The 21797-nt window shown below is 41.0% G+C and overlaps 1 protein-coding gene across 3 annotated transcripts in view; it reads right to left on the bottom strand.

The window, feature by feature from the left end:
• DAPK2 (death associated protein kinase 2) overlaps window positions 1-21797 on the bottom strand; it is a 32808-nt gene that overhangs the window by 9278 nt on the left and 1733 nt on the right. For 2 of the 3 annotated variants that reach the window (XM_015638603.2, XM_015638599.2), the window contains exons 2-9: window positions 19541-19637; window positions 11479-11700; window positions 8160-8298; window positions 6617-6746; window positions 6429-6477; window positions 5729-5755; window positions 1872-2024; window positions 432-477 (exon numbers count right to left, since the gene is read on the bottom strand). In XM_015638603.2, coding sequence (XP_015494089.1) covers window positions 432-477; window positions 1872-2024; window positions 5729-5755; window positions 6429-6477; window positions 6617-6746; window positions 8160-8298; window positions 11479-11700; window positions 19541-19602 — 828 coding nt within the window. In that variant the 5' untranslated portion in view covers window positions 19603-19637. Of the gene's footprint in view, window positions 1-431; window positions 478-1871; window positions 2025-5728; window positions 5756-6428; window positions 6478-6616; window positions 6747-8159; window positions 8299-11474; window positions 11701-19540; window positions 19638-21797 lie in introns of those variants that run through there. The other variant, XM_033517001.1, reaches the window with a different exon arrangement.

The following is a 21797-nucleotide window of genomic DNA, read 5'->3' as shown; positions in this document are numbered from 1 at the left end:
ACACACAAATGTAAGCAAACCAGAACATGGGGTGCAGCAGTTCACTCTTCAGAGAAATTATATTTTCCATATTGATTGCAGTTAACTCTCAATTCAAGGAAGCATTAAAGCAAACACACAGTATATGCCCAAGCAAACAAGCATGGAAAAATGCAAAGCCCAGTCCAATATGAAATACTGTAATGTGCAATAAACATCAGAGCTTTGTTACTCTCTTTTTGAAAGTTATGATAATAAAGGAAATCATTTGCAGAAATCCAAGGATTTTGTCAGACCCAACCGATTTCCTCCCTGTACATTTCTTTGAGTCACACAGCATAACAGAGTACTTAGGGGGCAGTTTTCCATTTAACACACCAGTAAGAGTGAGAATATGATCTCTGCTTTGCTCATGGAAAAAAACATGATCTTTTTTTTTTATTCAGTCTTACCGTTATCCATGGATGAGACAGAGCTTCCTGAATCGTAAGCCGCTTCCTAAAAAACAACACAAAAAAACCCCAAAGACTTGAATGAGAAATACTTGGTACACAAGTCCATTAACCCACACTCCTCCCAGGCTTCCTATCAAGTATTTATCAGGATAATTCCAGGACAAACCCTCAAATTTCAGGGTTAAGTTTCTCCCTGAGGCACAATGCTTGTGTGCAGTTTAGTTACTGTTCTAAACTTCAGTAGGTTACTGTCCTTACTCCACACAACTTTAATTCTTATTTTATCAAAATCAACCTGTACTTTTTTTCACCCTTCCATAAAAAGCAATAATACATTCCTTTGTTTCGTTCATCCAACATGCTTAGAAAATATATTCTTGCTATACACCTTTGATACGACTGCGTCTGAATCAACACTAATTATACCAGAAGTAATCAACAGTAATTATTACAAATTATAATAGTAATTATACACTGTCCTTTGGAACACAGTATTACAGCACTGCAGGAGCTGTTGTTTCCTGAAAGCAACATTTCTTGGAAGAATACTGCAAATCTAATCCAAGTGGATCAAACCTCACTTCCTTTGGCATTGGAGCAGTTGGGGGAACAGCACTTTAAGAACACTGAGAATCAAAGACAGAAACCCAGCATTGCACAGGCACCATGTCTGTACATGGCACAAATACCAACTGCACTGACTTCTCCTTGGAGATGGCCAACCTGTGCAAAACTCTCATCAAACACCTGCTCTACCCCACACTGAGGGGCCTGATAATTTGCAGAAATCTTCACTGAACAGCTCCTTCTCTCTCCTAGCTATTTTATCCCTTAATTAAGCCATTAGAAAGAACCACAACAGTCTGACTTTGCTCCAGAACAAAGAAAGCTACAGGGAAGGAGATGCTACTTCTGTGTGCACTTTATTAAAAGCAAGAAAAACTAAAAACAAAAGACTGTGGTTCCTGTAACCTGGGAACAAAGATGTGCATAGCTGTCACACAAACCCTAGGGGACAGATACAGAGACTTAGAACAACTCCACATCAGTACATGTAGTAATTTTTCTGGCATTGCACCACTGGGGGCATATTCTGGCATGGTATCACCTCCTTGGAGGTAGTTCATAAGAGACTGAAATAGTGGAGTGGCTGTTACCCTGCACTCAAGATTGTGCACACCATTTTCAGCCCTTCAGCTACACTGTGCCAGCTCGACTCAGGTGAGAATTCAGTCCTGAACATGGCATTTAGCTGAGGAGATTTGGTTTCTCTCCTCAGGGTTTCTGGGTGCAGTGATTAACTAGGGGCACAGCAGCATCCTCTTGTCTTGCTCTTGACTGGCAATATACACTGCAAGAAAGACTTTTTTCCTTGTAATGTCACATTTCACCAGGCTTATTTTAGAGACAAATGGGTCTTTCTGAATATCTGCTTACCGTGTATCTTTCACCAGTAGCTTCTGAATAAAGTCTTTTGCCAGGTCACTAGTATTGCCAAAAAATTCTTCATCAAAGTCATAATTCACAGCTGTGATGTTGGCAAGTGTTTCTTGTTTAGTTTCTCCAAGGAAAGGTGATGCACCACTAAGCCTAGATGAGCCAGAAAGAGGAATCAGTTGGAAAATTAAGCAGAAAAAGTCCCCTAATAAAATTACAGTGACTGTGGAATATACTCTTAGGACATTTGTGGCTCTTGTGTTGAAGCAGCTTCTGCCATGAAGGAATAAACAGAGCTAGCTTAGGCTCACTAGAGCTGTGGTTATGAGCCAGACTTGAATTTAAAGTCTCTAGTGCAGCACTAATGCATGCACATAGAGAGAAATGCAGAGCTTCTCCTCTCCTGAGTGTCTCATTTAAGTCATTGCTAATGAAACCAGAAAAAGTTTCAGCTAAGGAGAGTCTCTATCCCTGTGAGCCCACAAAGACTGCCAGGCTGAAGCTTCTATAACATTCAAGCAGATAACCTAGTGTTTCTATAGTTTTTCTTCAGGAAGAAAAAGCTCTGCCCCGACTTCTTTTCTCTGCAAAGCTGCTAATGAGTTCCCTGCACAGGGGGTTCAACCAAGAAACCTTCCTCAGCTGGAAACAAAATACAATATATGATCAGAAGCCAGGCACGTGGTCTTGCCTAAGAGCCAACTCCACTGAAGAGGCAGGGCCATGCTGCTCAGCAAAAGGAATCCACAAGCAAAAGGGCTTTGGCTGAAATAAAATCCAACTGTTTCTGAACAACATAAAATTTCATTCTCTTGGCACCCTGCTCCAACTGCAAGGATATAATGGAGACAGCACCATGATAAAATGTCATTTAGCAATCTTGACTTAAGAAAAAGCTTTTCTCCTGCTTTGTCTATCTCTCAGCAGTGACCATCAACCTTCATCTTTGATGACTCTGCACCTCTGCTCCATAAAACTTGTGTCAAAACAGAATCATCCCAGACCTCTCCTGCCCTGCCTTTCCTCCAGGCTCCTCCTCCCACAACACAAAGGGATGCTGACTTGCAAAAGCCTGCTTTATGGATAATGTTATTTATACCAAGGAGATTGATACCACTCCTTTTTAATAATCTTCTGGGCTATTATTGTGCTTATCCATTATGCCTAGCTTTGATAACATAGTTTCAGGATGTAGCAGGCTCAAAACAGGTCTGCACCAAACTTCAGGGAACTAAACTGAGATTTTGAATACTAAACCATTGCTTACATCATCCCACTCTCAACAGACTTTTTACCTTGTCTGTATTGCCACTACCAGGTTGACTGGGAATCTTGGGAGATAAGCAGGAAGTTAGATGGGACCACCTGAGCGTTTAAGCCCAATCTCCAACTACCACATTTGGTTTTATCCACAGAATAAACACTCAAGTGCATAAACTGCTTCCTCCCCCCTCTACAATCATACAACATCATCAAAGCATCTGACACAGCAAGAGAGCACGAGGGAAGTCCTCCAGTTGTCTTTGATGCAGTAAATTTAATCCCATAAATCCACAGTCTCAATTCTTAAGGGGTTTTACATAGTTCCATTTCTGCTGTTACAAGCAGGCACCTCTCCACAGACCATGGGCTTTGCTCCAAAACTGAAGCTTGGAAACCTGCCCTAGGGCCTTGGTTTCTTTTTCCTTTCCCCAAAGTATGCCATGAAGCAGCTGCAATTCCACCTTCTAGCCCTTTGTTGGATGCCAAAATCAACACTGCTCTATGCTCTGATTTTTTCTTTTTTTTCTCTTTGGGAGTCAGTTTTGAAATCTGTGAAATGTCAAGATTCTCAAATCCTAATATCCAGTCATACCCTGACTCAGTGCCTGTAAACATGTACCAGCAGACCTCAGTAATAAAGGCTTTGCCCTTACAACTGACTGAATCACTCCAGAGTTACTGAATTGAGGACTTGGATGCATTTTGATCTCTACATCTGATGACAGCATCCATTTAATTGCTGCCACGTTTTCTAAAGTAGGTGGCATCATAGACACACCCCACTTATTCAGAAGTGAATCTGAATCTTACTTCTGAGCAAAAGGCTTTAAAATTAGGAGGCAATACGAGTTGAAGGCATGCAAATTTCTGGTCCATAGCTAGACATTTATGGTTTATCATTAATTGACATTTGGTGAGAAGCCAGTGCTAAACCCACTACAACAGCCTATCATGCAAGCTGATCCCTCCCGCCACAAAAAGCGTGCTCTTTTTTTCTGATCCTTTGTAGGAAGGCTTTTTTCTACCTTAATGACCACAGCAGTCATTAGTATCCAAGCAGGTAAAACAGATGTCCTGTGCTGGATGCAGTACAGGACCTGCTCCCTTACTCTGCCCCAACCCAGTATAACAGGAAGGCCTGAGGAGCAGCTGGCTCTGTGCATCACTAATCGCATGCTAAAGTATTCCCACCTGCTTAAGCTCAACTCCTAAGTTTTCCTCTCATCAAAGAGGAACATTCATTTTACAAAATTACAAAGTTCAATGTCCTGGCAAGTACAGTGCAGACCAGAGTGCTGGTAAAAAACAAGGATCTGGACCATATTTTAAATCCCTTTACCTGAGCTTGGGCTCCAACCAATACCCCAAATTTTCTTTGCACTGCAGAAAAGAAGGGAATGTGTTGCACTGAATCTGACTCTTCATTCCCTACCTCTCTTTTACAGCTTTTAGGGTCTAACCCTTCTGCATAGGTCAAAATTTATTTTCCACACTGAAAAGACAATCCTTCCCCTCCTAGCCTCTGTACTTGTCCTGACCTGTGAGCTGTGTAGTGCAAATCCATCTAATACAACAGTCCACCTTCTTCAAGTCTGGCAGCAAATTATTCCTCTGAGTATCACAAGGAACAGCCAAAGCTGAGGGTGTCATTCCCAGCAAGCAGTCTCCACTCCCTGCTCCCCAGGAGTCACAGGATTTCAATGGAAGCAGTTAGGATCAAGGATCACTGACCACTCCTGCAATTCTCATGTCAAACGAGAGGAAAAGCAAGGAGTGCTGTTCCTCTGCTGCATGCATCATCATTGCACAAGCAGTTTCCCAAACTGTCAAGTTCCATCTTAAAACTCTCAACTGCTTGTCCCCAGATGCCCACAGAAACTAATTTCTTTGAGAGCTTCAGCATAGTAATTCCTTCCTTTTATTTATTCATCACCAGTTGACACACTTTACACTTCTAAGGATAATCTGTACTTAAAAAGTATTCTGTGATCTATTTTCACTTTATGCTTCCTGACTATAATGATATCTATCCCCAACCAACCTTTACTAGCTTTAACAAACCCTTTTTCTTCTCCTGTAAGTTGAATTCTCAGTTCCCAAGGTCAACTTCTCTGTTCCTCCTTCAGCTTAAATTCACCTTTTTGAAATGGGTGACCTTACTTATGCATAATAATCTAGACTGCTGCCTTTACAAGCAAATAAAAACTTCCCTGTTTCCATCTGAAATAACCCATCTTGTAAATGGGACTGTTTGACTTTCAATTTCTATGCTCTCACACCAGCAGCTCACAGTCATTCCAGGAGCAATTAATCCTCTTGGCTTTTCCATCCTCTACCATTTGGAATGGATGAGATCCCATAAAATGCAGAAATGCCTACGGTGCAAAGGACTTTTCTGATTTCTGCTCAGAATGCCCCTCATCTTTTACCCTCATTTTAAATTGAAAAGGCTGCAGAATAACCCCTGTCCTTTATACAAACCCTTGCCCACCCCATGTGTGCAGATCCCTAAATGACTGAAAGGAAGAACTGTTCTGTACTAGTGCAACAGAGCTTCAGGAACATTTCAACAGGAGTGAATCTGTTGTACTCACAGTATGTAGGTGATGACTCCTATGCTCCTAAAAAACAAAAGACATTAACTGCAGGGATTCTACATGACCAGTATTCTTTCTAATGTGCAGAATCAATATTAGCTGCAACAGAGGCAAGAGAGCCACTGTGGCTTTAGATAACTGCTAACATCTCTTACAGAATGGGGTTTTGGGGAAAAAATCAATTTTACATATAACATCAAGTAGTGTGGATATTTGAAGTCTCTGCTTATTTCTACTCAGTGGGTACTTACTACAGTGCACACATGAAACACAGAGGAGCAGGATATTTGAGTTGGGGTGACCTCTTTTGCCTGCCTTCCCAGCAGGCAACATTACTCAGATCTCCTCTGCATGAAGGGCTCCTAGAAATAAAGCTGTCACAAGCTCTGCAGGAACATGTTTCCTTCTCAGAGTGCTCCACTGTGTGGACAGTGGCAAATAGTTAACTGTGGAACTGCCATCACTCCAGTTTTCCAATGTAATTTTGCAGAAATTAAATGTTTATCTTTTAATTTAAAAGAATGTATAAAAATGGAATGACAGAACAAAGACTCATTAACTGTATTTAAGTTTTGGGGGGGTTTTTTTGGTTGTTTTTTTAACTTTGTTGCAGTGCAATGATTCTATTAAGAGCAAAAATAGGAAAAAGTAACTGTAGAGTAACAGGAAAAAGAAGTACTAACATTATAAAACTTACCACATGTCTGCAGCTAGTCCAAGTGGTTCATAGTTTACAATTTCTGGAGCTGTAAGAAACATTTAATCAAACAGCAGCAATTGATTAAATTGATTGAAACAACTTCTATCCCTCAATTTTTACCTTTGACAAGATGTCTTGACTTCCTCTGGAATTTGCAATAGAAGACAAAGGAACGTGTCACTCACCTACAAATTCTGGAGTTCCAAAAATGTTTTTAAATTCAACTCCATCTTCTATTTTGTGAGCCAAGCCAAAGTCAATGAGTTTGATGTGTGGAATAGGGATATTCTTGTCTAGAAGCATAATGTTTTCAGGCTAAAAATAACAAAAGATAGATCTATCTTATTAAAATATTAATATCTTGGAAAGTAACAGAATTATCAAGTGCTTTTTTTTCCTTTGCATATACATCACCATAAAACAAGAAACACATATCTGTGCTTAACCATTTACAGTTCTTTTGACAGAGGTAGAAGGCAGCTGAAGCAGGTCAGGTGTTTGCAGACAGAATGCTACTGCCCAGCCCTGAGTGACAACTGCACAGCACAATATTTTTGTTGACAGCAATTTTACTTATCTGTTCTTGGAACTCACACTTCACAATATTTGCCCAGTTGACTCTATACTCTATTGTAAGCCAATGGAAGATGTTTTATTTAAATGTTGAACCTATTCAGGGAAGGAAAAAGTAACTTCTCTATGAGACTAAATTCACATTTGCAACAAGGCCAGGAAAGATCCAGGATTTACCAGCTGAGCAGTCCCAGAAAATGCCAAGAGCTGGGATCAGAGGTCTTAGATCATATATGATAGCAAGCTATTAAAAGAACATGTGAAATTCCTCAAAGCATTGTAAGAAAAAGCTGAAGCTTGAACTGCAAAATCAAAACTAACATGTTTAACCACAGACTTTACTTTTTTACCAGATACAACATATTTCATGAAGTTCTTTCTTCAACTAAATTTCTCAGCCTTAGCTACTCCCATCCATGGCCCGAATTCACAGGTTTCAGAGTAAACTATGGCTTCAAATTATCTCCCATGATGAGCTTTAATGCTTCATCATCTGTCATAACTTAATCATAAGTTCAAGGGCAGCAGTGAGAGACTCTAATTCCCTGCTGGCAGCTGCCTGGCCTTTCCACAGTAGAATCTAACATGGAAGTTGCTCCTGCTAACACATACTCACACACTGGGAAACAGAGCATATGAGTAATTTATTCTCATAGGCATTAAAGCAAGCATGTTTTAGCCTCAGGGTAACAAGTCTAGTTTTCTTTCATGGATCTAGGACATATATGTACACCACAGACACATAATGTAAGCTTCTTTAGAACAGACAGAACAGACTGAAATGGAAAAAGTCACTGTCACTACCTCTTGAAGGACTGTTTTATTCCTTAGGTGGTATAAACCGTTGTAGCTCCACTGTAACCAATGGAGCCCTGTCAAGTGATGAGATAATGATGAACCATCCTCTGTCTAATCAGATCACTGCTTAAAAATACATGTCTAATTTAACACTTCCTGAACTCCACACACAGTCCTTTAAAATCCAAGAGAGTTATTAAGTGAATTCATATTAGGTTATGTGATAGTCACTATCAGTTATGCTTTCTGATTTCCATCTTGCAATTCTTACATCTTTATTGACCACCTGACATTACTGGTATTAAATATTAAAATTAGAAGCTTCAAATCAGCCAAAGCCTAAATCAACATCTTTACCTTTAGATCAAAGTGAGCAATTTTCTTAGAGTGCAGGTAATTCACACCATCCAAAATCTGCTTGATGAATCTGGTTGCTTCTTCTTCACTTAAAGACTCCTTCTGTGCCAGGAAGTCAAAAAGTTCTCCTCCACAAACCCTGCAAAATACATCCTGTTATCTCCTGTACTGTAATCCAGTGTAAAGTAAGTGTAAGCACAGAAAACTAAAGCAGCAAAGAACCTCAGTACAGTTAGAAAAAGTCTACTCCTACAGAAAATCACGAGTTTTGTGTTCTGATCCCAGGTGTGCCCAAACTTCCTTTTGGCTTCAGCTCTCTTCCTTGTAAATTAAGGACTGGCTTTTCCATTGATGCTGCAAGGACCACAAAGGACCAGAACCAGAGTTACATTGTTTGCTGAATCTCCAGACATGCACCTATTTCAAAAAGTCAACTTAACCACTTCAACTGCTATTTTTCAACATTTTTTTTTGTATGAACAAGTTGTAAGAGTCAACAGCTGCTGAAGAATTACTTTTCTTAGTGGTTGCCACCAGAACCTGAGGTAGTAAAATGTGCCAACAGAATCTCTTTTCTTTCCAGAATGACCATCACCCTGTCCTACTACAGATTCTTGCCTGACATAACTAACAGGAAAGGATTTCTTTGGTGCTGAATTTCTCAAGAAGAAAGCAGATTGTAGCAGGCTGGAAGGTACAAAAAACGGTTTTTCCAAATCAAGGAAGTGCTCTTAGTTATTACAAGTTTTCACATCAAAACTGAAATCCATTCCACCCTTATTAGTATATAAGACTTTATTTTAATTTCTGTGCCTTCTACTGAGACTTCCATCGCTATTTTTCTGTTTATCTGAAACAAGATGACCTAAATATTGAATTAGGCATTGCTTGCAGCTATTATTCATTATTATGTTCACATTTATTGTTGCCAGTTCACACTGTCATTAGTATTATTTCTTTATTCTCAGTCAGATTCACTTTTGGGGGAACCCACAAAACAGTTGTTACTCGTGGGGGCTGGTGCACCTGTGCTCAGAGTGCAAGCAAAGGACCTGAGAGATGCTACAGTCACTTTGGAAAACAAGCTCTCAGCCTTGTTGCGCAATGAACTGCCTGTCAAAGCAGTAGGAGGTCAAAATGCTTTGAGTTCCTCAGGTGCTGTGAGTCACAAACAAGGTCAGATCACACTGGGTGCTCCAGGGGTCTTTGGGGAATTGCTTCTCTGACTCCAGGCTCCTACACAACACTGGTGGTGACAACATGGTGATTCCCTACTCTGCCTCGTTCAGAGGAAGCTACTGTCAACAGCTACAAGATCTGCAAGGACAAGTCGGCTGCAAACAAGAACAGCATGTCAAAAGCCACAAAAACATTGGATTTGTGTCTTAGCTTCCCCTGCTGCTCCTGTGGGTGACAACATGCCTTGTTGTTCCAGAGGCTGGACATAGTGACTTGCTCATTGATTACCAGGTATTTTTTTCACACCTCTCACGTAGTTGGAAACTTTTCTAAGCAATGTGAGGAACAACACTTCACCTGGGCAGAAGTCACTTAATGCTTTCATTGTTACAACTAAATGGCTGGCAAATGAAAAACAGACTTATATGACCCAGAAATATGTTGCAACTGCTGTCTTTGGCTGCCACCTTCTTGTTCCTATTAATCTCAGTTATACAACCTGAGACACTATTACTTGATCTCTTGATTTGGTTTTCTAGGTGACACCTACCAAGGGTCTCAGCACTACCATCAGCCTTTCTGGACAGGTTTGGTTGTACCCTGTACAACAGAGAACACTGTCTCCTTTCCATATTGTAGTAGGTTTAGAGGCCTTGGTTCAGCAGTGCAACAGTTAATAGACTACTGTTACAAACCAGTACAGAAATCAGTAAGAAAAACCTGGTAGTTGCTTGGTGAAATCTGCATACAGTGAGCAGGTGAGTCCCATTTATTTAATGATTTTTACTCAGAGTGCACTTAAGCAATCACCTCTGGCAAACACTCCATCCGGTCATCAGGAAGCCAGCTGGACTAGGGTATGTTCTTGTACTTTTCTGGATGTAGGCACACTGTTCTCTCTTCCTCTTCTACCCTGCAAAATCTCCATGGTGATTGTTTCTTAAACTGTCCTCTTTAATCTCCCTGAGGCCAGACCAAAGCCCAGCCCCAGTCCTGCAGAACTCTCACTTCAGGAGAGCTCCCAGGCTGAGCCACTTTGGCAGAGCCCTTTGCTCTGCTCAGGGTGTTTGAGGATACCTTCCTGCTTGGAGGAGACTGGAACTCCCTTCAGAGCAACCTCTTCTGCTACACAAGCAACGTCAGAAAATAGTTCAGCTGCCCAGACTGGAGCTATTTAATTCTCATTCTCTCTTGCTGCCTCCTACACTGGACACTTAAACCAGCTGGGTCAGCTGCTCAGGGCACACCAGGGAATTTGCTCCAATGGCAATGTCACCAACATCCTGGGCAACCAGCTGTGCCCAAGGCACAACTGAAGAAACTGCAGCCTGCAAGAACAGGGATCACAGGATATTTACTTGAGAGCTCCTTGGTGTATTTTCCCTCTTCTCTTTAGTTCATGCTAACATGCAATAAGGCTAGGGAGAGGGCTTTTCTACCTAACTTCAACCACAGTGACTGTATTTCCTGCCCCATACACACTGAAAAATTGCATCATTTTGCATGTAGGGGTGAGGAGGTCCACTTGTCAGCGGGACCTAAATGGTAGTGGTTTTCTCTCTCATATGGTGGCACAAGAGAAAAGAGCTCTTCTTCATTCCCATCCTGCTGCTATTCACCCTCAACAGTCAATTCCTAGTGATTAAAAACCCCCTTTCCTTGCCCTCTTCCCCTTTTCTTCCCTAGCTGATCTAAATGAGGAAAATACGGGAGTAATGAAAATGGCTGTGAATTTTGGAAAAGGCTTAATGGCCTCACATGCATTGAAAGAGATGAAAGCAGGAAGAAAAATGAAACAAGCATTCAGCAGCCACTTGTACTTCCTCCAAGGTTCATGCTCTTAGGCAGACACGAGGTAATCCTTCCCCCAGTAAACTGTTTTCAAGTTATTAAGATTCCCTGGCTCAGTATCAAAGGACCTCAGCTGATGTTAAGGTGCACCTGTATCCCCAGGGCACCTGGATGAGCTGGGGGGCCTGTTTACCACCAACCTCAGTCAGTGAGTGCTCTTGCCAAGATTTTTGAAGCTTGAGAATGCAACAGCTCCATTTATCAGCACCCCTGTGCTCCAGCAGCCTCTGCAGTGCTCTCTGTTTTCTATTCACCTCAGCCATCCCTGCAGGGAAGGGCCCTTACTCACAGCTCCAGGATGAGGACCACGTCTGTCTTGTTCTCGTAGATATCATGCAGCTTGACGATGTTGGCATGCAGGATCTGCTGCAGAATGGTGACCTCGCGCTCGATCTCCTCCCGGCTCACCCCGCGCCGGCTGGCCTGGCTCTGGCGCTTCTTGATGAACTTGGCAGCATATTCCACCCCTGTGCTCTTCTCTCGACACTTCTTCACTATAGCAAACTGGCCACTGCGAGGACAAGGAGACAACAAAAATACTCTTGAGGCTTTTATATGACAGCTTTGCAAATAAGCCAGTCCCATACAAAGCCTGATCCTGCAAGCCCTTAACAGCATCACTGAGCACTACTGAGCTTGTTGGTGGTACAAGAGTGAGGACTGTCAGGACTCTGCAGTCAAAGGCAGTAGGGCTTAACAAGGTAATCTCCTACAGTGTCTGAAATTTAGCAAAGCCAAACAATGACTGATAATAATAAAGGATGATAAAAAGAGTTAAAACCTCTAAAATACAGTTCATGTTTAAATGAGTAAGATCTGCCTCAAAAGGTTCAAGTTACTGCTACTTCACTCAGTAATGCTTAAGACATTCAAGTCTGCAACACACCACTGGAAGTTCTGAAAGAACACATACACACACTAAAATATTTGTTTTAAGAATAGTCTCTAGAGAAGAACTCAAAGGAATGATTTGGAATCTTTGGAAATGCAAAACTGGCCTCCAGTAACTAATTTTCAAATTTAAAAAAAAATGTTTATTCGTATTTATGCATTCATTTGATAATTTGGCTGTAAATATAACTAGAGTAAGTGCAGGTTTCTCACTGCACCTCAAGGACTAAGAATTTCCCAGTGTACCAAATAGTACAGTGGCTGCACTAAGACTAAAAGGCACAAATTTGCAATTTACTAATAAAATTTTCCTCACCATGGCTCCTAATGTAGTCCAACTGCAAAATTAGCACCTTATCTCCTATGAATTGGCAGATTTCAAGTCCCAGAGTATACATTTAGTATCAGCTGCTTCCTTATTCAGGACATTATATCCAGACTCGGAAGGAAAAGACTCATCCCACAGGTAGCCATAACCTTTAGCTACTGTGATTTTATCAGACAGGGTTTCTTTAAAAGAATCACAAACAAATTCATGAAGTGCACCCCCACCCCGTGACTACACTGTATAAGCACTGGCTGATGTTGTTTATAATATTATATCATTCACTGGCTTGGTAAATGAGAAATACAAAAATGCAAGTACAGTTGGCATTTAAATTATGCAGCATGCACAGCAATTATATTCAGCACCTCATTACACGTTGTACTTAGTGCTTCATCAACACAGACATCCAACTGGTGTCTGTCTTAAACATACAAAGGCAAAGAAATGAAAAACTAAGGCTGTCACTTGGTGCTCAATTGCTCTCAAAGGCTCCCACCCTATGGCAGAGACAGCCTCTCATTTCAGAGTTCAAACAAATACCAGGCAGCCTGACATACTTATTTTAGGCTTTCACTTTCATACATATCCTACACCCTTCTCAGGAGAGAGGCAGGAACAGATGGGCCAAGTGTACTTATCCCTTTAGGAATAATCATTCACAAATGGAATCAAGACTGTGGACATTTGTCACATGCTTTAATTGATTCATATTTCTCCTGCTTTATCGTTCCATGCAATCTGTAGAGAAATTCCCACTACAAAATCTCCAGACTTGACTTAAACATTCTACTTAGAGTTTGTTTTGCAGTGTTGAGAGCTGCTTGTGTAAAATGGGTTTCGTGTTTTTCTTGTTTGTATGATCATAAATTTGCAACACATGCATCTTGCTTGGTTCCAACTTCCTGAAGAAACATGATATAAATATTCCTGTGTTTGTTTCCTTCAATCCTCTCTAGGGACAAATTTTGTCAAAGTTCAGGGGAAAATATTTTTTTATGAGTGTTGATTTTGAGAACGAACACAGTCACTTTTGCATTTAGAAATTCCAGTGATACTGTGGATTTTGTACATTTCTGTTTATGCAAAAGCTTACAAAAGTAACAATGACACAGCATAGGAATTCCTGTCTTCTCCTTTGACATAAATAATTGTCCCAGACTATAACTATTACAATACCAATTCCCTTGTAATCTCTTATTGCTCCCCTGCATGTGTGGACACCAACACACACTTATGCTATGAATTATTACAAGCTATCTGTACAGTAACACAATTTAAGAATACCTTAAACACCTTGTGGGGTCCTTAGCTGCGAGTCACAAGAAATTGTGCCACCTACTGAGTCATCAACAGCATCTCCTGAAACTGTTCAATGTTTTTGGAAAGCTCCCAATCCCGCAGTGACTATCAATGTGGCCCTTATCAGCTCCTCCTGGGACTGGAGGTGCAGAGTCAGCAGTGATAGAGCATGAGCCCAGCAGTTCTGCCAAGTTCCTGATAGCCTGGCAAGTTTTTTGTGTAATCTGAAGCTCAAGAATAAAATGCAAATTTTATTCCCTGCTTATCAGAACTAGCTTTTGGATTGAGTATCAGTGCTTGGAGAGGCAATGAGCAGAGTGCAGAGAGACAGGGAAGGTCACAGCTGACTCATGCTCAGCAGGAATAGCTGATCTGATAAGCTGTTCCTCTCGCCATGTGCAGCCACAGCAGGGCAGAGGTAATGTGCATGAGGAAGGTTAGCACACTGCACCTGTGTGTGTAAAGGTCCAAACCAACCTAGATATGGACTGAGAGTAATAGACCTAGGAGCACATGAGTTGTAAGAGGAGAGCAGTATTATGGCCAAATAGTTAAATTACTTTTCTCCTTCCCTATGTATCAAACAGATGGAAACAATGGTAGCATTTCATTGAAGATTTTAGGAAATTATCTCCAAGGTCAAATCTGCAAAGGGTTGCTGAAACTCCCATTTCACTGCTCAGCTATTACACCAGGTCTTCACCCTGGTTCAAACTGCTGGTATAGAGTGTTAACAAGGATTAATAGATGTTACCTGAGATAAATTAAGCTTGACCATCAGACAAGTACCTGTGAGTTCAGTTCTGCATTAGATGTTAACAGCCTGTCCAGTGCTTTATCACTGTTAGAATTTGAGCTGCACTATGTTTGTTTCATGTGCACTTTGACTCACAAGTAATATTTTTCATTTTAAAAGTATGGAATTAATACTATACAGAGTATATTTTCTCAGCTGTTGAAACTTCCATCTGCTTTCTAGTGCAATGCAAAATGGAAAAAAAAGTTTCATTTTTACAGAAATGGTAAAACAAAGATTGGGATTAATATGCAATGTCTTTCTCCTGAGATTAATATTCAGTGTTTAAATACATTACAAAATTTGAGCTTTGTGAGCACAGCCACACAGGTCTTTCATCCCTAATTACACTCTCAAAGCCCAACATGGACTAAGGAGAAACACTGAGATCATTTCCATTATCAAGGTGGATGCTGATGATAAGGAATGGGTGACTTTATTACAAAGTAAGGCCGAGGCCAGCTCTTCTCTGTTACTGTAGGTAGAGAAACTTTGTTATTAGGAAAAAAACATACAAAACTTTTCATCTTCTCTGTACTTTCTGAAACAAATATTTTATTTTGGAAACAGGGTAGCATTGAAAACTAGTAGGGAAACCTGATAGAGGAATTAAAAAGAAAAAAAATCAAGAACAGTGACTGTATCAGATAGCTGATAACAACCGCAGTGATTGTGACCAAGTACCAGATGCCAAAACTGTTTCAGCAGAAGATTCACATACACGAAACATGACTTAGAAGATTTGGAACAAGAAATATTAACAGAAGTGCTGGTTTTGAGGACCTGGGTAGTCCTCAGGAATTAAATTAATTTTGCATCAAACACAAAGACCTGTTCTGTGTGTGTTGTAAGATAAAATAATCCAAAGTTATTCTTCAAAATTTAAAGAACTAATTCAAAGTGCAAACTATTCAAAGAACAGAGTTAAAGTTCACGTCTGAGAAAGCACAGTACTGAGCAATTTCTACAGTTAGAAAAAAACATTCCTGGTATGAAGATATTGTGTGGTGTAATTATTAAGGGTAACTTTCCCAGCTGCAACCACAGCCCTCTGTTTAGCAGGGAGAATCCAACTAGCTGGGCACCATGACTTTTGTATCCTAGATTTCCAGGTTCCTGCCCTACAAGGAATACCTGGGTTCTCTGCTTTTTGTTTCCACTACATAAACAAACACCTAGTTACACTGTCAGAACTTGTGCCAGGCTCCAAGGTCCCATGGTCCACTGGTAAAATGCTGCATTTGCTGTCCATTAAAGTTTCACCCAGAAAATGGGGATTCTCCTCTCCCAGAGTTGATCCTCCACACACAAGCAGAGAGGAAACAAGAACTTGTAGCTGGAGATAGGGAACTACAGGAGGCATAACAAGCCACCGAGGAAAGATTAGCTCGGCTTTAACCATGAAACCACAGATCAGGTCATCAGGGCCTGAGAAACTGGAGGCTTAATTATGCCCAAATTAATCAACAGAAATCAGTGATTATTTTCTCCCTGAAGGTGTTGACTGGCCCAACAGATGAGGGATGAGCATAGAGCCCAGTTACTGAGACAGGCAAGAAACTGGAGTGGCAGGTGGTAAGGCTGGCCCACACAGTGGAGGAAGGCAGAGCCCCTTCCCTACAGTGAAAAGACAACAGTGAAGGAAAGGGGGAGACTTCCATGCCCAGAAATCTCACTCTAAGGTTTGTCTGTTTTTCTCTGTTAAGTGTGAGCCCTTGCATGATGCAGGGCTGAACTGCAGGAGCAGGCCACTGGGCCAGGATATCAGTGCCAGGAACACACCACTCTGCAGGAATACACTTTCTCAATGGGCACTGTCACAAAACACTCTGGGAAAAGCTCCATGACACTTCCTACCCTCAGCCCCAGCTTGACACATAACAGTGACACTGCCCATAAGTCACAAATGTCATCAGCTCTCACAGCCTGGCTGGCACCACATTTAGGTAATAGATTAATGACTCTAATCCTTTTATAAATCACACTGCACATCTCAAATTCCAGTACCTACCACCATTATCAGTGTTTGCTAGTACAGCTGGAAAGGGCTCCTGCACATTCACACAACACTTTTTGTTCAGCAAGCCACAACTACCCAACACACAACTAAACAACAATTGAAATATTATATTAAAGGCTTTCCAGTGAACTTTATTGCTGTCACTTTCCTGGAAACTATATCCCTAGCTCAGCAGGGCAGTTCTTATTTCTCAGGACCTACTCTGCCCTTGATTTAAGACTTTTCATTCTTGGTGTCTCCAGCCATCACTTCCCTTGCCACAAGAACCAGCAATTATTCGTATTTGACCTGCTGCCTATTCCCCAGAAGAAAAGTAAGTCTTCACTTATTATTATTATTCACTTATTATTATTAGTATTTCCACTGATTTGGCATGCTATTAACATCCCTGCAAATAGCTTAGGCCAGGACCCTCCTCAAAACAGCCTGAATTGTTAAAGCTGTATTATTTCTTTATAATGTTGAAACTTGCTAGATTCACTTTAGATAGTCCTCTTTTTAAGCTTCCTTTCAGCTATGGCTAGAGAACCTCAGTCCCCACAGAAAGTGACTGATACTATCTTGAGGAAAGCAATTATGTATGTGTATTTGAAGTAATGCACACATTCAGCATAGGCCATGCTAAGCTTCCCAAACAGAGCTGTTATAATGAACAAGGCCATCAGCAAGTTGTCTCTAATGCCATATGCCTGACAGATTGCTCCCTTTGTGTACCCTTTGGAGAAATTGAGCAACAGAGGTTGGTATAAGATTAATATTTGAAAGACTGATGGAATGTTGGAGCTAAACAGCTGGTCAGGGCACACAGCTTCAGCCATGGAAAACCTGCCCCCTTCTCTGCAAAACGCCTTCTCTCACAGCCCTGCCTTGGCACACGAGACAACTGCATGGGCAGCCCCCTGCCAGCTGCTTCCAGCTCTGCAGGGACTCCGAGGATGATGAGGCTGGGCTGTGCCAGCCCACACTCTCCATGTGCAGAGTTTGACACAGCTGGAGCTGGGGAGCTTAGCTGTGGTCACCCTCAATGCAGCACAAACAGGAAGTGCCTCCTTTCATCACCAAACCAGAGAGTTCAGCCTCTGCAGCCCGTGGTGAGAGCATCCTTTCCTGAGTGCTGCACAAAGACTTTCAGATAAACAGGTGCTAGATAAACAGATCAACAGCTAGAACAAGCACTAGGCCTATGTTAACAACTAGTTTTGTTCATAAGAAGTGACAAATTCAGAGAGGAGGACAAGAACAGGACAGATTTGTCACAGATGTTGTGTGAAAACATTTGTTTTTTGACTTCTGATGCCAGAATGATAATAAGTGAATCCTCTAACCTACCTCTACCTGTCAGTAAGTAAAAGCTTGCTGCAAACTGAACTAATGAAAGGCATCTACAGATTCTAAGGGCATTGGTCAGCATTGGAAAAGATCAGGCACTGCAATCTGTCCAGCATGTTAACTTCCTTCAACCAAAGCAAGATACCATTTGTCACTGGCCCTTATCACTAGGTACTGCTCAGAGATAAAGAGCTGTGAGGACCCAGTTGACACTGCACATTTAACACACAAAACTTGAAAGTGAAAACACACTGACAGTGTGACATTATACATGCAGCCTGGAGAGGAGGAGGGCTGCTCTGACCACACAAACCTTGACCAGCCTCTCAGGCTGATTCAAGCAGCAATGGCCAGCCTTTGCCAGATTGTTTCAGCTACACTTCTCCTTTCAAAATCCCCAGTATCCATCAGCTTGGAGAATGATGTTCATCAACTCCAAAGATACCCAAAACCAATTTAGAAACTGAAGTAAAAATAAACTACTCAGTCTCTAGCTTCTCATTTTAGTTTGGCTGTTTAACCTAGGGCCTCCTAAGTTAAAAACCACACCTCTTACACCCCACATACACACACTGAATTTTTTTTACTGCTCACTGTTGTCAGGTTTTCACTGTAAGACTGATACTCTCTACTAGTACTAGGCAATACTTAAGAGTAAGCAGTTATAGGAAATTTAATAGTTATGGCCTTCCTGAGAGGGAAGGGAATGGAAAACAAACAAACCAACCTCAACCCCTCTCCCTTTAAAAGAAGTCTTCTCAATAACTCTAAAGATGCAAGAGCTGAAAGTGGGAAAAAAAAATCAGCAGGGACACAGCACCAACTGAAGTGTTTTAATAGAACTAATTACTGGCCCTTAAAAAGGGGTGATGGCACATACACACTCATTTATCATTTATCAAAAACAACTGCCAGACATTGGGAATGAAGCCAACCTCTGTACAGCCCTAATTTATTTATTTGCATATAAAGATGAAAGCATTAGAGGGTTGGACACTGAATGGAAACCAGCCATCCTCACCCAGAGCACTGTATGTTGCTCATTAACTGGGAGTCCTGGGGTATCCAGTCCACAAACCCAGCAGTGTTTAAGCAGGTGCTCATGGTTAAGCACAGTAACAGTTGGTAATTACACACCTGTGGATAAACCTTTATACATTAAAAGCTGTATACAAGCATTAACTAGTCCAGCTGAAGATTTGAGAGGTAAAGCCTTTCAGGAATACATGCACCTTTTTTTTGCAGGCACAAATGAACATATGATGTCAGTGCTTAGAGCTAGCTGAGAACAACAGTGCTGTGGAGTGCTGCTCAAAACAACAGAACAAGTAAAAGTGCTGCGTCTGTGGTGACAGCACCACAAGCTCCTGCTTCCCAGCTGGCTCAGAGAATGGGCACCAGAACTGAAGTCTAAAGCACAGACACAGGTGACACTGATATACAAAATATAATGCAAACATACCTTTTGTTGTCCTAGTTGCAAGTAAAGGAACAGGAAAAACAGTTAGCATATTTAATCTAAAGAAAAAAACCCAAAAACTACCAAAAAATCCCATCCAAAGTGCAGTCTTTGTCAAGGTGTGTGTTTTATTGCTATATATTGTAACTGGCTATCATGCAGAAGGAAGAAGCAAACATCCCCATGTGTCAGCCTTTAGAATCATGTGGTGTCACCAGTATGACCTTACCTTCCCAGCTCTTCCTCAATTTCATAAACATCCTCCACCTTCTGTTGCTTGAAGAGAGCCATACTTGGTCTTTCATTGATGCTCAAGGATGATGCAACTAGGATATTAATGAAGAATGACATTCATTACATCTTGCAAGGGCTAAGTCTCTGTAACACTACATTGAGACATATTGTTATTCTCACACATCTGTACACCCAACAGCATATCTTGTCAATGTAATGTGCTTTGCTTTGTGAATCCACTACACTGCTTCCTTCAGATGCACTGGGGACTTCCAAGTTCTACACCTCTATACAGCTCCTGCATATTTTTAAATTGCAGTCATTGGCATCTGACTGGTCCATTTTGTAAAGCATATTTCACAAGCAAACAAAGCTATGTTTTGATCCTTTAGAAATAAGTTCAATTCAGTGTTGCAAGAAGATTCAGCAGACCCATAAAACAGGACTAAATATCCAAGAGCAATTGCAGTATTCCTGTCAAACTGAAAGGCATACAAATTGAAGATTTTTCTCCAGCAAAAGCAGGTAATGTAAGCAGAAAATACACTGTAAAAATCTAACAATTCCTCAATACACACCCAAGCTGCCATCATTCACTCACCTCAGAAAAAAGATTGGTTGCTTTGTTTGCCCCAACCCTTTTTACAAACCATTGTCTTCTAATACATGGGTGGCATGTTGAGTGTCAATTCCTTTCCAAACACGCTCCTTCTATTACTTCAAAGGAACAGAAAGTCTCCTAGTACTTCTACATAAATATATATGGTTAGCAAAACCAACATTAGGAGAAAAAATTCTTGACTGCTTTATGTCAAGCAGAAGGGCGACTACATCAACACTTAGAGCCACAGCTGCACCACTGTCAGATGATGAGGAGTATTTCAGTTATACATCAGAACTGTGACAGTAAGTTAAAGCTCCCACAAAGGATCCATCCCATCCAAGCCCAGAGCCTTGCTTTAAAAGGCTGAGGACAAAGCTGTTGCACAGTGTTCAGACCCCTAGTGGTACCCTCTGATGCACTGGTGTTTCCCATGACTTACCACTTCATGTTATCCTATCCTGCCTTCCACAGATCTCTCTCCCTGGCTTTCACTCAACAATCACACTTAGCAAATGCCCAAAATAGATCAAACTCTTGATGACCCAAAGCAACTGCCATTGGCACAACACAAGGGGGTAAGCCAGCAAAAGATAACCTTCACACACTTAAAACTCATCTGAAATAGAAGTTCTCCTCACATAATCACCTTTTATTGCTGTATCCAACTCTCCTTAACATAGGCCAAATACCATAAGGCAGCAAAGTACTGCTTATCCTGTGTGAATGGTTTTACTACAGACATGAAACAAAGCTGTAGCAAACCCAGAAATAGGATACAGGCTCTGAGATGGCAGTTTCAGGCACTAGAAACTTTCAGGCACTAGAAACATGTCCTGCCTCATCTCTTAACATTCTTCCTAAACTCTGCCTGACCACAAAATAGGATCATATTTACCCTAAGAAATCACAGTTTCCAGTATATATTTTTACACACATACTTAATATCAGTACAATCCCTGGAAAAAGACATTATTATTGCAGTACAGAAGGGCCCTTTTTAGTGCAGCTTGTCTTGCATCAATCTACAGAAACCCACTCTTCTGCAGAAAGTGACAGAATCCCTCTCAAGAGGAGTTGTATTTCTCCCCTGTAATGAAGTTTTCCCTGCACAGGTAAGTTATTAGCCTGTCATTAACAAATTATGTGATAATCACTGACTGGTTTATACATGTCAAACCCATGATAAATATCCACCCACCAGTGAACAAGAGCAGAATACAGAAATCAGAGGAGAACAAAACTGTTGGAGCACTTCCCTTGCCAACAGCCTTGCATTTTTTTTGCTTAGTGTTTCTTCTGTCCTAAGGAAACCAGTTTCAAGTGACTGAGGTAACAGCTGAATAATCTGACTTTCTCAAATACACCTGACATAAACTGAATCATTAAACTCTTTGCCAAACTGCACATTTGTTGAATGAATGCATCATTCCCTTGGCACGCTTTTATATTACAAAACATTAGTTACACTAAACCAAAATCTCAAACCCATTAGAACAGACCAAAGTAAAAACTTCCCGTATTAACTGTTTTATAATACTGAAAAATAACCATAATCAATTCAGAATCAAAACCAGACTGTTTTATATTAATGATCTGGAAAGAAAACCCCAAAACCCCAAACCCATTAAACAAAGTTACATTGTCTTCT

This window comes from Parus major, chromosome 10, assembly GCF_001522545.3.
Source record: "Parus major isolate Abel chromosome 10, Parus_major1.1, whole genome shotgun sequence".
NCBI lineage: Eukaryota > Metazoa > Chordata > Aves > Passeriformes > Paridae > Parus > Parus major.
Note: the sequence above shows the minus strand (reverse complement) of the source record. Positions and strands in the feature narration are given on the sequence as shown.